This window comes from Motacilla alba, chromosome 6 (genome assembly GCF_015832195.1).
Source record: "Motacilla alba alba isolate MOTALB_02 chromosome 6, Motacilla_alba_V1.0_pri, whole genome shotgun sequence".
Taxonomy (NCBI): domain Eukaryota; kingdom Metazoa; phylum Chordata; class Aves; order Passeriformes; family Motacillidae; genus Motacilla; species Motacilla alba.
Window position 1 is genome coordinate 33,503,881 of NC_052021.1, and position 16,481 is coordinate 33,520,361.

At 44.1% G+C, this 16,481-nt stretch overlaps 1 protein-coding gene across 1 annotated transcript in view; it reads left to right on the top strand.

Annotated features, from left to right (window-relative positions):
- DOCK1 (dedicator of cytokinesis 1) overlaps positions 1-16,481 on the top strand; it is a 273,464-nt gene that overhangs the window by 36,228 nt on the left and 220,755 nt on the right. Inside the window, exons 7-18 of the mRNA XM_038141075.1 lie at positions 1,311-1,446; positions 2,281-2,438; positions 3,121-3,202; positions 3,876-4,011; positions 4,325-4,397; positions 6,155-6,297; positions 8,468-8,593; positions 9,724-9,848; positions 10,137-10,235; positions 11,215-11,287; positions 13,021-13,124; positions 13,528-13,711. Coding sequence (XP_037997003.1) covers positions 1,311-1,446; positions 2,281-2,438; positions 3,121-3,202; positions 3,876-4,011; positions 4,325-4,397; positions 6,155-6,297; positions 8,468-8,593; positions 9,724-9,848; positions 10,137-10,235; positions 11,215-11,287; positions 13,021-13,124; positions 13,528-13,711 — 1,439 coding nt within the window. The remainder of the gene's footprint in view (positions 1-1,310; positions 1,447-2,280; positions 2,439-3,120; positions 3,203-3,875; positions 4,012-4,324; positions 4,398-6,154; positions 6,298-8,467; positions 8,594-9,723; positions 9,849-10,136; positions 10,236-11,214; positions 11,288-13,020; positions 13,125-13,527; positions 13,712-16,481) is intronic.

Here is a 16,481-nt window from a genome sequence, read left to right on the forward strand (position 1 = left end):
TTTGCAAGTTAAAGGCTAAAACAAAGGAATTGAATCAAAGGAGGGTTTGCTTCCACTCCTTTGACAGCCTGTGCAAACATTGGTGTGTTGTAGTCTGGGGTAGGAGACTTTGCCTGAATTTCTGAGCTTTTCCCCTGGCCCAGGCAGTTTCTCCCATGGAAGGACTCTGACAGTTCCAGTGCTCTGTGGGTGTTTCTCCTGCTGTGGCTGCTGTCCAGGGAACAGTAGTGGGGAGGAAGAAAACCACTTTGGCTGCTTTTCTGTTTCCTTTCAATGATGAAACCATTTTCTCACCAAAAAATTCATCTGGGAGTGAGATGTTCTGGGGATGCTGGAGAGTTTTGTGGTGGCTGGGTCCAGTTCCAGAGCAGAGCTTAAAAATCTGCTGCCTCCACCCTGCAGCCTGAGTGATCTTTGTCTCCCCTGCAATTAATGCAGTGCAGTTAATTGGAAGGGTTTGGGTGTTGACCCCACTCAAGGGTTTAACACTTCCAGGGGCGAGGAGGAATCCTCCAAGTCCGTGGAAATATCTCTGTGTGCCACAGCTCCTGTTCCCAAGTCCTTGCAGGCTGTGCCCAGATGGAATTTACTTTCAGATAAATCATGAACCCCTGTGTGACTTATCAGACACAGCAAATTTGATTTAAGCTCATTGATCAAACATTTCAACTCTAAAGTTAGAGCAGCTCCACTGGGAGAGCTGACCCTGGAGTTAAAAGGAAATAGGGACACGTTTATTGGGGTGGAGGTGACAAGGGCAGTCTTAGGGAAGGGACCTGATTTTGTAACTCTTGGTACTGCTGGGAAATGCGGAGAAAAGCGTAAGAAATCCTGAGCCTGGATTTGATTATGGCAGGAAGCTTCCTCTCTGCAGAAGGTAATTATGGATGTTAGCACCCTGCTGACAGAGATCTGGCTTCTGCTTAAAAAAGGAAACAACTTCTGCCTCATCTTGTGGGGTGTGGGTAAAACATGAATTGGGGGTGGGAGACATGAGCTGTGTGTGGTGGGACTTGGTTGTTCAGACTGTTGGATAAATCAGAGGAGGAGACCAAGTCTGTGGCAAATTAATTTATTTAAGAAGCTGCTTCCCCAGCTGTTGTGCAGTGTCATTTCCATCCCCTCTCCCTGTGCTGTGGCAGTAAGTGACTTGGATCCCCATGCTGCTGACATGTTAAATTGCATTATCACGTCTCGGATAATTTCTTTTCCATCACGTGTCAGGTGTGCAAGTTGAACATTCGGCAGGTGCTTTTTAGGCATTCCTTTCAGCACTGTCAATTCACAAACATCTTTTCTGTCTTGTTCAGAATTCTGGATTTAGATCTGGTGGTTAGAGATGAAGATGGCAACATTTTGGACCCAGAGCAGACCAGCACCATCAGCCTTTTCAGAGCACATGAAATAGCTTCCAAGCAGGTGGAGGAGAGGCTCCAGGAGGAAAAAGTGAGAGACTCTGTGGCTTTTCCTGGGTAACACAAGGATGTAAACTAATTAGATTAGATGACTGTTATTTTTAGCATTGGTAATGAGGGATTTGATGTGTTGATGAAGAATTATCTTCAAAAATTTCTATCTAAAAAAAAAAATCTAAATTTTCTATCTAAAATTTCTCTCTAATCTGTCAAAAATTTTGTAAGAAGTTTTGTCTTAGGCTGTTTTTTTTTCCCATTCTTTTAAGGCTTTAGTAGAATTTATGGTTCAGACCTGTATGAATAAATCAGCTGCATTTGTAGGTTAATATCAGATGTGCATGTGAGAGGTTTGTAAGTTAGGTTGTCATCAGAGTTTCTATTTGAGAATCACAAAGACTAAAATCCTCATTCTTGTGTGGTTTCTTTATGCCAATCCTAAAAACTTGTTGAAATAAAAGGGGCACATTTAAAGCCCTTCTCAGTCTTGAATTGTCAGTACCTTTGCAGTTCAAAATCATTATTTTTAAAAGGAAGAATTTTTCTTTTTCCTTTTTATTGTGTGTTCCTGGATTTTTTTCAGGTATGTTTGAGGCTCTATTTTTTCTCCATTTGTTTCTCTCTACTTAATAAGTGAAGACATCTTTTCTCTCCTTTTTCTCTTCTTTTTTATTTTAACTTTTTCCTTATGGTGCAGCACTTCAAGACAGATCCAGAAAATCTGTCTGTCATAAAACTTAACAGAAAAAAGATCACAGGAGCAGACACTCAATGGAAAACTCTTCTTTCTGGAAGGTTTTAGGAAAGTTTTATAGCAGTTGGATGTCTGTTAGGCTAAGCTAAACTTTATTTTGTTCTTCAATTGCAGTCTCAGAAGCAGAATATTGATATCAACAGACAAGCCAAGTTTGCTGCCACTCCTTCATTTGCGTTATTTGTAAATTTAAAAAACGTCGTGTGTAAAATAGGAGAGGATGCTGAAGTCCTGATGTCTTTGTATGACCCCCTGGAATCCAAATTCATCAGGTCAGGGCCATTTTTGTCTGTGCTCACTCAGGGATGGTACTGAGGGACTTTTGGGGCTTAGCAAAGTCAAATTTCTGTGAAAAGCAGAGACAAGTCCCTTCACTTGGGGCACGTTTCAGGGCTGTGCTGTGCTTGTGGTTCCCCAAGAGCAGATGGAAATTCAGAGGTGAACACACCTGCAAGGGCTGTGCCCTTGCTGAGCTGCAGAATTCCTACACTCAGTTGCTGAGGAGCTGCTTTCTTTATAAAAATTGTGTGTACTAAGGGAAATGCCAGTCCCTGCTCAATATTTGTTTCCTTAGGATAAGGAAATAGGGTTGAGAAGTCTCCTGTAAATTCTGAAGTTGATTTTATCTGTTTATGTTAAAGGGCATTCAGGGATAGGGTATGGGGGAGTGCCTTTGAGCTGAAAGAGGGTGGATTTAGACGGGATATTAGGAAGAAATCCTTTCCTGGGAGGGTGGTGAGGCACTGGCATGGGTTTCCCAGAGAGGTTGTGGGATTGTCCCAATCCCTGGCCAGGTTGGAGGGGCTTGGAGCACCCTGGGATGGTGGAAAGTGTCCTTGCCTGTGGCAGGGGTGGAAGGAGATGATCTTTGTGATCCCTTCCATCCCAAAGCATTCTTTGATTCTGTTGCTCTATGATTTAAACAACAAGTCTTCAAAATATTGTTCTTTTCAGTGAGAACTACCTGGTGAGGTGGTCGAGCTGTGGCCTCCCCAAGGACATTGACAGACTGCACAACCTGCGGGCCGTGTTCACTGTGAGTGTGCCCTGCCAGGGCCTGGCAGCCACCCTGGGGTGGGGATGAGCTGGGTGGGACCAGTGTGGGGCACCTCTGCAGGGAGAAACAGAGCTGGGGAGGAGCTCTAGGACAAGGGGGAATGGCTCCTACTGCCAGAGGGCAGGGTTGGATGAGATGTTGAGAAGGAATTGTTCCCTGGGAGGGTGGGCAGGCCCTGACACAGGGTGCCCAGAGCAGCTGTGACTGCTCCTGGATCCCTGGAAGTGTCCATGGGCAGGTTGGAGCAGCCTGGGATAGTGGAAAATGTCCCTCCTCATTGCTGGGGTGGGAACAAGATGATTGTGAGGGTCCCCTCCAACCCAAACCATTCCAGGATTCTGTGCTGCCAGAGGCTTGCACGAGGCATTTCTCCTAAGTGGCTGCTAAATATTCTCAACACCTGGCAAAAACCAAACTGAAATTTTGAACTTTTGACTTACTAGAAATGGTTTGACCTCCTAAGGAATTCATTTGCACAGAACTGCAGTGAGATGTTGGAAGTACTGTTACAAAAGCTGCTCTGCTCTGAGGGCACTTTTTGTTAGAGGCTTGCACAGCAAAGGCAAATTCTGAGCAGCAAAGCCTCTGCCTACTGAAATGGAACTTGAAATTCAGCTGTCAGAAAGCAGCCTGATGTCAGTGCTGTTTGTAGGACCTGGGCAGCAAGGACCTGAAGAGAGAGAAGATCAGTTTTGTGTGTCAGATCGTGCGCGTGGGCAGGATGGAGCTGCGGGACAACAACACCAGGAAGCTCACGTCGGGGCTGCGCAGACCCTTCGGGGTGGCAGGTACCTCTGGGGTGATCTCTCCATCTCCTCTTCAGTTCTTCCATGGAGATTGGGTGGTGGAGCTGCTGTGGGGCTGTATAAACTCAGAGTTGTTCCAAATACCATCAGACTGGTTGCTCTATCCTGTACCCACCAGGGTTTGTGTAGCTGAGATTCCAAAGCCCATTTGCACCCTGTTATTCCATAGACAGCTCTGAAATTCCACAGTTGATAATTCCACCCCTCTTCTGAGTCACTGTGGCTTCAGTTCCCCAGGGGGTTCCTTCTTCCCACGTTGCTGAGTTCATTCAGTGCCCTTGGTTTGTCTTTGCAGTGATGGATGTTACTGACATCATTAATGGGAAGGTTGATGATGAGGACAAGCAGCACTTCATCCCGTTCCAGCCGTAAGTAGGGAGCAGTTGCAAGAACAAGCAGGAGTCAAAAAAACCCAAGATTTTAACTTTGACTTTTAAAAAAAACTAGTATTTTAATTTAATTAATTTCCATGGGATATTTTCTCCTGAGTAATATTGCTAATATATCCTCCCTGATCATTTGCCATTAGCTGCAATAGTGATATCCCCAGAAACTTTAGTGTTTTTGGGGTTTAAAACATGCATTTCCAATTTTGCAGCCTTGTTTTCTTTTTGTTTCAAGATGTCAGGTGGACAATGTGTAAGAGGTGAAATGCTTAAAGTAAGTTCATTGCTGGTTTAGCTCTGCCTGAGATCAATAGGCATCATGTTCCATCCACAAATCCCAAGTTTTTACTTCCATGAAGTGAGGAAAGCTAGAAGGGGTAAGGCAAATAAATTTACAGGAAGTAAATAAATAAATTAAAAATAAATAATAAATTTACATGGATGCTTAGTTCTCCCATTGTGGACTGCCATCTGTTCCAAGAGGCAAAGCATAGTTATGGGAGCTAAACTCCTTGATTAATACACTAATAGATATTCAGATGGACTTTTAATAATATTTTTTTTAAAAGCTTGACATAAAATCTTAAATTAACTTTGTTTTTAGAAATAGGCATAATTCAGGAGGCCCTTGTGGTTTGAAGGTGTAGGGATGGGGAGAGGACTGTAACATGTGCAGGCCCTACTGGGATAGGGGCTATTAATGACAAAATCAAAGTACAATTCCATTTTTTTCTAGGAAAATGGGGTTTGGGGAAGAGAAAGATACGTTCATTGTGTGGTAAACAACAGCAAAGTTGTTTTTTTGCCGGTGTGGAAGTACGCAGTGAAAATGAACCTTTCGGAGGGGGTGCTAATGGAACATCCAGTTTTCTGCTCCATTAGCACTGATTCATTTTTCCTGTTACATATACACAGAGCTTTAAAAAGATGCACAAATGTGATTTTTCTTTTTCCCCTGTAATAAATGAGAACATTCTCCTGAACAAGTCTATCCCAAAGGACATGAACAAGGTGGAAACCAAGGCAGGGTGAACGCTGGTCATTTCCAAACTAGATACGGGCTGTGTATATGAGGCACATTTTTCTCCTCATCCCATGCTTTGTTTCTGTTGTACCACATGCAATTCTGTTTTCATATCTTTGTTTGTATTCATTCACTGGCCACCAGCACAATGGCTGTCAAAAGCACTTGGCAAGATTTACTTCAGTGCCACCTAATGCTGCTGTTAATTTATCGTCCCCATCTTCTCATTTGTTCACTGAGTTGGGTTGTCTGCTCTTCTCCTCCTTTTCCCTGTGAGATTGATGGGAGCTTTCCCTTCAGGTGCTCCACCTGTGGGATGACAGAGGTGACCCTGGAGATGTTGCAGGGCCAGTCTGCTATGAATATATCTATATTTCAATATTTATATAAAAGAGAACTGCCTGTGTGGGTTTTCACTGCATAACTGGGGACTCCCAGGTGGGAGAGCTCCCCCTGCTCCCTGAGGACTGTCCCTGTCCCTGAGGGAGCAGAGCCCTCACAGGTGTGCTGGACTCTCTGTGGTAGATCAGCGTTCTTCTGATTAATGATCTCCCTCTGTCTTTCTTGTTACCTTTCCTGTCCTTTGTCCTGCGTTGACTAATAAATACTCTTTGTCACAACTGTGATACGATCTTTTGTGTTCCCTTGTCACTGTGACTTCTGGTTTTCTGTGCCCCTTTGTCTCCTGGTGTTGGTCGTCATGTGCATCCTCCAGGCTAGCGTTGGATGACGCCATTCGACACAAGCAGCTGAACATATCATCCCGTTTTTCACCCAGGGTGGCAGGGGAGAATGATTTCCTGCAGACTGTTATAAACAAAGTGATTGCTGCTAAAGAAGTCAACCACAAGGGTCAGGGTAGGTACCGCTCATTCTGCGCACCTTGATTTGCTTCGTGTCGTGGTGGTTTTGATTTTGGAATCAAAAATTGTTTGCACGGTTTTGTTCCTCTCTTCTCCACCCCTCAGGGCTTAGCTTGCTCTTCCCTCTTCCCCATAATTTCCCCCCTGCCCAGTGTGGACTCTGCATGTTGTGGATTGTTCAGCTCTTGGATGTCTTTATATTTCTGCTGGAGAGGGTCTTGTGGAGGCCACCAAGAAGATCAGGGGTCTGAACATCTCTGATGAGCAGAGACTGAGGGAGCTGGGCCTGGTTACTCTGGGGAGGAGGACACTGAGAGGGAATCTCGTTATTCCATATGGATACATCCAGAGGGGGCCAGGGGATGGGGCCAGGCTCTTTTCAGTTATTCCCCATGGCAGGATGAGGAGCAGTGGCCGTAAACTAACACACAAGTTTCACCTCACCATGAGGAAGAACTTCTTTCCATGGAGGTGGCAGAGCTCTGGAACAGCTGCCCAGGGAGGACATGGAGTTTCCCTTTGTGCAGACATTCCCAACCCACCTGAACACGTTCCTGTGCCACCTGCTCCCCTTGGCAGGACTGGATGATCTCCAGAGGTCCCTTCCAACCCCACCCATCCCATGTCAGATCCTCTGCTGGAGGTGATGGCTCAAGGACTCGCCTCTTGTGCCCTTGAGCTGTGGATTTTTACCTCTCCATGCTGAAGGAGGGGATATTCCCTTCCTTCTCTTCCTTTCCCATATTTTTGCTCTCTGCAGCTGCACTTGGGACATTTTGCTCCTTCCCCAGGAGACCTGAGCTCACAGGAGGTGAGGAGAGAGGCAGAGCCAGGCAACCCCTCTGAAACCTTCCCTGGTACCTTGTCTAGGCCACTGCTCTGGGTTGATTTATTTTTGTGTGTGATCCCATGATCACGGTGTTTCTGTGCCCAGTTATTCCTCTGCTGGCTTCAATATTTTCTGGGAATTCTGGATTAATGTGGAGTTATGCTGATTCATACAGAGTTTCTGCCACTCACTCTGAATATCTGTAGCACTCAATATCTGACCAAACCCCAGGAAAACTGCACACTTTTCCCTGATTTTTTGCGCTATTTAACAGCAAACAAAATTTTACCTAAACCTTCTTTTTCAGTTTTCCTTTAGCTAATGAGGAAAAGTTTTATCTGCTTCCCCTCCTTGCTTTCACCTGTGGCCAGTGCATATCCCACAGGAGGAAACATTTCAGTGTCTTTGATTCATTTCCCTAAAAAGGAGTGCCCAAGCCAACAGAAAAAGGATCAGGAGTTGTTCCTTAGCCAGTCAGTGCAGGTACAGTTGCAGCTCAGTGAAATAGCAGCTGTCAGAACCATCCCCGGCAACAAATCAGCCCAGAAACTCTTACAGAGATACCATGGAAAAGACAAGCTGCCAAGTGTACACAAAATGAATGTACAGTTAATTCTCTGACAGGGTAACCCACAATTTATTTCGTGGATGAATATTTTTGGGGTGTTTTTCGTAGCTTTTAATTTTAGGATTTTCTTCTGCAAATTGCTGCTGTGATTATTTTGTGCTTAAACTTGATTGTCAGCCACTTCACCAAGTGGAGCCTTCTTTGGGTTGGGTTTCTTTTTTATTTTTACGGGTTTTCTTCCACTTTGGCATCTTTCTTTTTCCTGTAACAAATGAGCCTGATGTTATTTGGCAAGCAGCAGCTTTTCAGTGGCTTCTTCTGCTACTGAGCAGAAAAATATCAGCTGTGTGAAGCTGATGCTCTAAATTTGTGTGCTCAGAGCAGTGAAAACAGCTTATGAGGTGGTGATCAATCAGTTTGGGGTATGGGTCTGCTGGTATTGCTTGCTTGGAATCCTTGGATCTGTCCATGCAAATCATCCCTGCTCCTTCTCTTTTTTCCCCATGGAAGATAAACATCTCATTACAAAGAACATGGAACATAATCAGAAATAATTCTGTGTGCTGTACTCATATTTTTGTGTGAAGTGATGAGATCTGTTGAGTGTTTGAAAATATTTTCTATTTTTTTTCATAAAGGAAGTTGAGTTATCTTAATGTACCTAACTATTTTAATATTTTTACATTTTTCAAGCTCTAGAAAGAAATCTTTAATAAAGTAGGAATAAATCCCAGCAGTTTCATAATTGTGTTTTTTTTTACATAACAGGTCTGTGGGTGACTTTGAAACTCCTTCCAGGAGATATCCATCAGATTAGGAAGGAGTTTCCACACTTGGTGGACAGGTCAACAGCAGTGGCTCGGAAAATGGGCTTTCCTGAGATTATCATGCCTGGTAAGACAATGCTGCCTTGTTATATTTTAACCTGCTTTAAATGTCTGTATGTATGGGAGGTTTTGGAGGAAAAAAATAATTAAAGATGAGTTCAAGTTATGGTATGCATTAAAAAAAGTATCAAAAGGTGTTGTCTCATTAAAAAAAAAAAAAGTAAAATACTTTGGTAATACCAGCATCAATAAAGGTCCTACCCCTGTCAAGATGTCAGGAAATCCCAGTGAGAGTGGAAATTCTCCTTTTTTTTCCCAGTTAAAAAAATATACACCAAGTCCACACTTTGTATTATCCCCATAGCAAGGGCATATGTAAAACTTCTCTCCTGTGCTGAATCCAAAGCAGATTTTTGAGGCACAGGCTTGATTTAGAGATAGCAGCTCTCTTAGGGTTTGTACCAGATCTGGATAATGCATTTGAAGGAGAGCCACGTCATTTTTTTTAAATACATGTATTCTGTGCATGTTCAGTTCAGATATTTACAAAAAAAAACCCCAAACTGAAAGCCATGAAAACCAACCCAAAAATGAGATGCTTCTCAAAATAAAAACTGCCGTGAGCAAGAGCAGAACCTGCAGTGTCCTTTGCAGATGGATGGGCTCTGGGGGATCCATGAGATGTTTCCAGAGCCCACCCCAGTTCCAGGTCTCCCTGTGGCTGCTGACAGATGTCTCTCAGATGTTTCACAGTCTGTTCTACAAGTGTGAGTGCCTCTGCACCTTGTTTGCATCCTGTGCTGGCTCATAAGATTATTGGAAATCCCTTGTTTCCCCAGCTCATTGTCAAAATTTCAGTTGAATTGGGATGGAGCTGAGGAGCATTTTTAGTCATAAATCTAAATACACCCCCCAGGCCAGCAAAAACATCAAACCTCTTCCTGCTGTAACAAATTAGAGACCTCTTGTAGACTGCTAAAATACTTTAAATTGCAAAATACCTTTGTGTGGGATAAATGGCTGTGTTGAAACTTCTCCTTTCAAGTGAGTACTGAAAGAACTTGTGTAAAAATAAAATAAATGAAAATGTGGTGTTTGAAATGTTCTGCCATTTTTTTCTGTGTGTCCTTGGTTTCCCAGACCCTTGGGTTTACTGTGAGAATTGTGAGTTATTCTGTGCTTTGCTTTCCCTTGTAGGAGATGTTCGAAATGACATCTATGTCACCTTGGTGCAGGGAGATTTTGACAAAGGCAGTAAAACCACAGCAAAGAATGTGGAAGTCACAGTGTCTGTTTATGATGAAGATGGCAAGAGATTAGAGGTATTAAAGTATTTAATGTCTGGGGGCTTTTTTTGATTTTGATACATATCATGTTAAGCCTTTTCAACAGCTGCATTTGTCAGCTTAAGGTCCCAGGTTTTATTTTCAACCAAACTTTTGTCATCATTAACTACATCTTGCCTTATCCATGCCTGCATTTTGGTACCAGTTTCATGAGGAGCATTCTCTCTTATTCTGACCTACTTCACTGATTTATTTTTTGTTTATTTGACTGAAAAAGCGGAGTTTAGGTGACATAAATGCTTCCCCTTCTGTTTGTTTTTGCAGAGTGTTATTTTTCCTGGTGCTGGTGATGAAGCCATCTCAGAGTACAAGTCAGTGATCTATTACCAAGTAAAGCAGCCTCGCTGGTTTGAGACTGTAAAGGTATTTAAACTGTTAAAGTAACTTCTCTGGGTGTTAATGTGCCATTAATACAGCTTCCAGTGGGAAACAAAGTGGGAAAATTCACTGCCTGTGTTCAGCAGGGCAAGGAATAGCTCAGCTAAGAAAGGCTTTGACTTTTATTGCATATTGAATTTTATTTCAGCCATTGCTCAGGATGACTGGTGTGGGGAAACTCCAGCACCTCTTCAGGAATGGTTTGCTCTCTTTCCATGAGGCTGACCTAGAGGAGAGCAGGATATTAAGGCTGAAACACATTTGCCATAGTGTTGGACTCATCGCTGTTTGGGGAGCTGGTTGTGCTTTAAGCCTGCTTGTTTTGCTGGAGTAATAACCTTTCCACTGCCACATTTGGAGATTGCAAATCTGGAATCCATCCAGTCTGTCTGTGAGCAGGGGCTGTGTGCTCACAAGGGCCTGGCAGCTGCTCCCCACACCAGAATTTTCAATCCAAAGTTGCCTTATTGTGTTTGTAGGCAGGAAAGGGCTGTTGGAATGGCAGAGGATGGATGTGCTGCTGGCATTGTCACTCACTGATCATTTGGAAGATGTCTGGATGGGGCTGGGGGAGGCTGAAGGTGCTGCCCTGACCATTTCCTTCTCCTCCCCTCCCCTTTTGTTGGTCTCATCACTGTTTGGGTTGTGCTTTAAGCCTCTCATTTTGCTGGGGTAATGACCTTTCCACTGCCACGTTTGGAGGTTGATGGTGGCTTTCTGGAACCCATTCAGTCTCTGCAGCAGTGGGAGCAGGGGCTGTGTGCTCACAAGGGCCTTGCAGCTACTCTGGAACTTTCACTCCAAAGGTGCCTTGTCATGCCTGTAGACAGGGGCTGCTGAGGATGGATGTGCTGCTGGGGTTGTCACTCACTGGTCATTTGGAAGTGCTGCAAGATGTCTGGATGGGGTTGGGGGAGGCTGAAGGTGCTGATCTGACCATTTCCTTCTCCTCTCCCGGTGCCAGGTTGCGATCCCCATCGAGGACGTGAACCGCAGCCACCTGAGGTTCACCTTCCGCCACAGATCCTCCCAGGACTGTGAGTAACTCAGCCTCTCCTTGGTGCCTCAGGTTCAGCTTTTCTGGTTTTCACATTCTGTGCTGCTTTAGTGTGTGGGTCTGAGTTTCACATCAAGGGATGCTGAGCTCTACACAGAGCAGGGAGACAAAACAATTCCTGCTCCAGCTGGGCACCAAGGACAAATGATCCAAAGCTCAGCCCAGGAGCACAAACACCGTGGGCTGAGGAGAGAAAAACAAGCAGGGTGGGAGTGCCCGGGCTAAAGCTGGAACGGGACAATGAACTGCAAGGTGCAAATGGAGCAGAACTGAGCCAAGGGAGAGACCCCGGGAGCGCTCGTGCATTTTGGGACCATTTGGGTCCATCTTGGGTGCAGCCCTGGCTGGGCTCTTGTGCTGCCCAAGGTGGATCCATGGAGGAGATCCTTGAATAAATCCCTGCTTTATTCTGGAACTCTGCCCAGCCTCTGCTCTAGGGCAGCCTGCACAAGGCATCATCCTTGGGAATTTCTGGAGCAGGGATGCCATTCCCACATTCCCAATCCAGAACTGATCATTGCCTTTGCTTTTAGTGTAGGATTAAATTTGTGACACTTTGTCATATGTCAGCTCCTTTTTCCTGTTACATCTTCCTCACTCTCACCTATCTGGATTTTTTTCCTTCCCTGGCCAGTTTTTTTCCCCAAAAGGAATAAATGGAATTTTTTACGAGTACATTTACTAAATGTACTCCATTTACTGATGGACTAAAGCTTTTCATTAATAACTCAGAGGGCTGTGGTATTCTGTATCTTACAGGTAGTGAGTAGTAAAGGTCTTCAACAGATGGGAATGTGAAAGTCTACAGTTGGCTTAGCATCAGTAATTGAAGACTTTGGGATTAAGAAAATTAATAAAGTAATCTAGACAATGATAGTTTTTAAAAAAACAATGTTCCAAAATTCAGTGTCATCATTATCAGAATTATGATTATGTGCTACAAATTATTAGAGTCAGAGATGTTATTAGAATGATTCAAATGTTTAGGTTGGCCACAGCCTAAATATTTAAAAGAGGTCACTCCTCTAAATATTAACAAGAGCCCCTTTCAGGGCTTTCTCCCAGGCTCCCTGGGCTGTTTCAAGGTGATGACACTTTCCTTCTGGCTTCTCAGCTTCCTTTGTGATCTCTCCTTCATCTGTTGCTTTGTTGTTTTTAACTTTTGCCAACAGATTTGACCAAGAAGAAGCTGAATGCATTTTTTTAGTTGGCTGCAGAATGGGTCAGCTTTCAAAAAACTGAGGCACTTCATCTGCATTTATGGATCCAGTTTTTGTTTTGCTTCTAATGTTCCCCCTCCAAATGTCTGTCCTCAGGGCTCTGTGCTCTGATGAGCTGCTCAGTGCTGGTGTTTAATCTTTATTCCAGCTCCCAAACACTGCCATTCTTTTAAAAACCTGGGCTTTCTCAATGCATCACATTTCTGTTTTGTTTTTGAAATTTGCCTTTATAAAGCTCTCCAAAAAGAACAGACAGAATATGGAAATAAGAAGCATCTGGTTATTGTTGATGTATTCATTTGGCTTTTTTTTTTTTTTGTTCTGTCTTGCTTTTAGAAGACATCCCCAATTTTTTAAACACTTAATTTACATGAGAATTTTTGCTGTGATCCCTCACTGACAAGTTGTCCATATTTGTGAGATTTAGGTGCCCTGACTGTAGAAATAATTATGTGGTGATTTTTTTTCTTTTTTTTTTTTTTTTTTGTAACAGCCAAAGACAAATCTGAGAAAATATTTGCTCTGGCATTTGTGAAGCTCATGAGATATGATGGGACAACTCTGAGGGATGGAGAGCACGACCTTATAGTTTACAAGGTAGAGTTTTGACTTCCCAGCAGGGAAGCTCCACTGACTGACTTCTGGGGAATTCTGTTCTGGAATTACACTGGGAAATGTGTTTTGAACTCCGCTGTTAAATCAAGCAGCAAGTTCTGAGCTGTTGGTTTATATGGGAGATTGAGTGTTAAACCTTTAATATGTTGTAATTTCAGCAGGATTTGTTGTTGAGATTTTTTGTGGGGTGGGGGAAGTGAATTCTGTAGCCTTTTAATTAAGCCATTTTGGCTTTAATGCAGCCAGATTAGTGCTCAATTGGTGTTGTTCAAGATGCATTTGATAGCTCCAAACCTAAGGAAATCCAGTATAAAGGTTAAAATTTTCTTGTTACTGAGATTTTGACAGGATGTTTTCTCCTGCTGTGTTTCAAACATCCCTGTAGGCAGAGGCCAAGAAGCTGGAGGATGCCTCGACCTATCTCAGTCTGCCATCCACAAAAATTGAGCTGGAGGAGAAGGGACACTCAGCAACAGGCAAGAGCATGCAGAACCTTGGCAGCTGCACCATCAGCAAAGACTCCTTCCAGATTTCCACCCTGGTCTGTTCAACAAAACTTACCCAGAATGGTGAGTGCCCAGAGCTGCTGGAGCTCCTGCTCCTCACAGCAGGGTTGGAATCTGTGTGCTGCCTCTGCTGCCTTCTCCATCCCCATTCCATGGGGCTGTTTGCTGGGTTGGATTGTGTGGGTGAGCGTGTGAACCACCCAAGCTTTTCTCTGTTTTGCTCCAGAGCAGTTGATGTCTCTGTAAAACCAGAAGAATCCCAAGTGAAGTGGAACCAGGGATATTGTTTCCTGTATAGTTGAGGCTCTTTCCCTGAAATGCATTCAAACAGGCTCTGTGGCATTTCTCTTTTCTCTGAAAAATAGCACTGAGGGAGGGGATGAGTTTGCTCTCAAGAGCAGGTAATATCAGGGCTCTGCTCCCAAACATGCTGGCTTGTTATTCCAAGGAGCCATATCCATACCTCAGGCTGAGGACAGCTCTGATGTTCTCCCCTGTGTGCAGAAGGGGTGTTAGGGGAGGATGTGTTACCTGGAGGTCACCCTCACGTTCCCACACTGTTACTATGGTATTTTCTGAAAAATTCCTTTGCCAGGGTTTCTTCTCCTGGGAAGTTAGGAAGCTTCAGCTTCTCCCTGCTTTGCAATGTGATATGGAGATTGTTTATCCAGCATGTGAATTGTTTTTGTTTACTGACCAGTCACAGCCCAGCTGTGTCAGACTCTCGGAGGAGTCACGGGTTTTTCTAATTCCTTTTCTTCTAGCTTTCTGATGTACCTTTCCTCTGTTTCTTTAGTGTAGTTTTAGTATAGCATTCTTAGTATAATATCATAAAATAATAAGCCTTCTGAGAACTTGGAGTCAGATTCTCATCTCTTCCCTCGTCCTGGGGACCTCACAACCACCACACCGCACCTTCCCAGGCGTGGCCTTGGCTCCGTGTGCTCCTTTCCAACCTTGCATTCTGTGCATTTGTCCTGTGTGTCGGCTGGCTGAGAGCATCCCAAGGCTGTGGATAGCTGGTGGCAGCCACCAAAGCTGCCATTTGTTTCCCATTTGCAGCCCGTGCCCTGTGTGTAACTCCGTGCTCGGTTGCCATGGAGCGATGCCTTGTTCTCCTGGCTTGCACCAGCAGTGAGTGGGGAGTGTGGGAGGGTCATTCCATGGGGAGTGAGTCATTGCAGGGAGCTGCTGTGACTCAGGAAGGTCTGTGGGGAGCTGGCTGGGAACCACGGGGACGCTGCCACATGCAGAGTCCCCTGTGTCCAGGGGGATGTCCCTGCTCCGTGTGGCTCCGGCCCCGGCTTGGCTGCGGTGTTTCCCAGTGGCATCTCCCGGCTCGTCCCGGGTGTTTCGCATGCAGAGCACATCAGATCCACTGCAGTCTGGCAGCCTTGGAGCCTGGCAGGGTGTTCAGCTAAAAAAACTGGGATGTGCATGTAGGATTTCCCAGCAGAGACGGGCTCACAGCTCAGCAGCAGCGTGGTGGGGCTGGGGCTTGGAGAGCAGGATCCAACATCTGGAATTAAACTGCTTTTTGTTGGAAAATTGGTGCTGTTTTTCCCTTCAGCCTTCCCTAGTGCTTGTTAGTAGTTAAAAGTATTTCCCAGTGATCAATATATTGATGTGGCTTTCACAGAACTGCTATTAAAATTAAGCCTGAGCATTGTTTGGTGCTTGATTTACATATTGTTTGCTTTGAAGGCCTGATCTTTATTTAATGCAGCTGTTAATTATGTTGTCTGGGAAACTTTTCCTCGGAGTTGCCGAAGTCTTTTCTCTCTCTTCAAAGTGCTGTGACATTATTAAGCAAGATCACCATGTCTCGTTGAGCAGAAAAGAAACAAAACAAAAAAATCATCATTAAATTCCTCCCTCAAGTATCAGTTTTCATCTGAAAGTTGGCAGTGATTTTCAGATGGTGATTTCTGAAGCTGATTTTAAGCTTTATAAAATGGTTGGTTAATATTCTTCCTTTAACTTTCTTAAAAACAAGTAAATAAAAATCCAGTATTACCCTCACTTAGAAAAATGCTGGGCCAAAGGAGATTTTTCTCCTTTTGGTTCCCTGTAATGGTTCTTTCTTTACCCTCCATAACTATCTTAGAACTGGCTCTAAGTCTTATTTTTAGCGATTCTGAAAGTATGTGAATAAGTCATCTGGCTTTTTCTGCGTGGTGTTTGATGGTGCAGAGACTTTTTTGTGCCTGAGCTCTTTGAACTCTCCCTTGGCTTCAGCTCTCTATGAACTGTGAGTTTTAAATGCTGCTTTTCCATCAGTAATCGATGTGCTTAGCATGAAAAAGTCTTCAAAATAACAAACTTGGCCACTGCTGAGGCTTTGAAGGAGAGTGATGGTGTGAGGGGTCTACTCAGTTTAACACTTGACCAGTTTTTAGTGATTTGAGCAGAATTTATTAAGGCAGGACATTCCCTGGCCTTTTCCTGAATTTTGCAGTTAATTTTGAGGAAGAGCGATGCCATAAGACAAAGAGGAGGAGAAAAAACCCTCAGTGCCTGTGGAAGTAAATGCTCCTGGAGCCTCTTCCCAGACTTCCAGGATGTCCTTTTATTATCAGGGTGATGAGAACAGAGCTGGAATTGCATTAATGGCTTGCTGGGAAAATGTTCAGTTATCAATAGGCAGAGCTGGCTGTGCTGTCCATGTGGATTTGCTGTTGGAAGCATCCAGGGCACCTCAAAAGCTTATTCCAAGAATTTCTGTTCTCTCTTCTGCCCAAAGGATTCAAATCTTTGGATAATAGTGGCTGTTCTTTCATTGGAGTCAGGACTTGGAGGAGCCAGGGAGACCAGGATTTTGGAGAGCATTGGT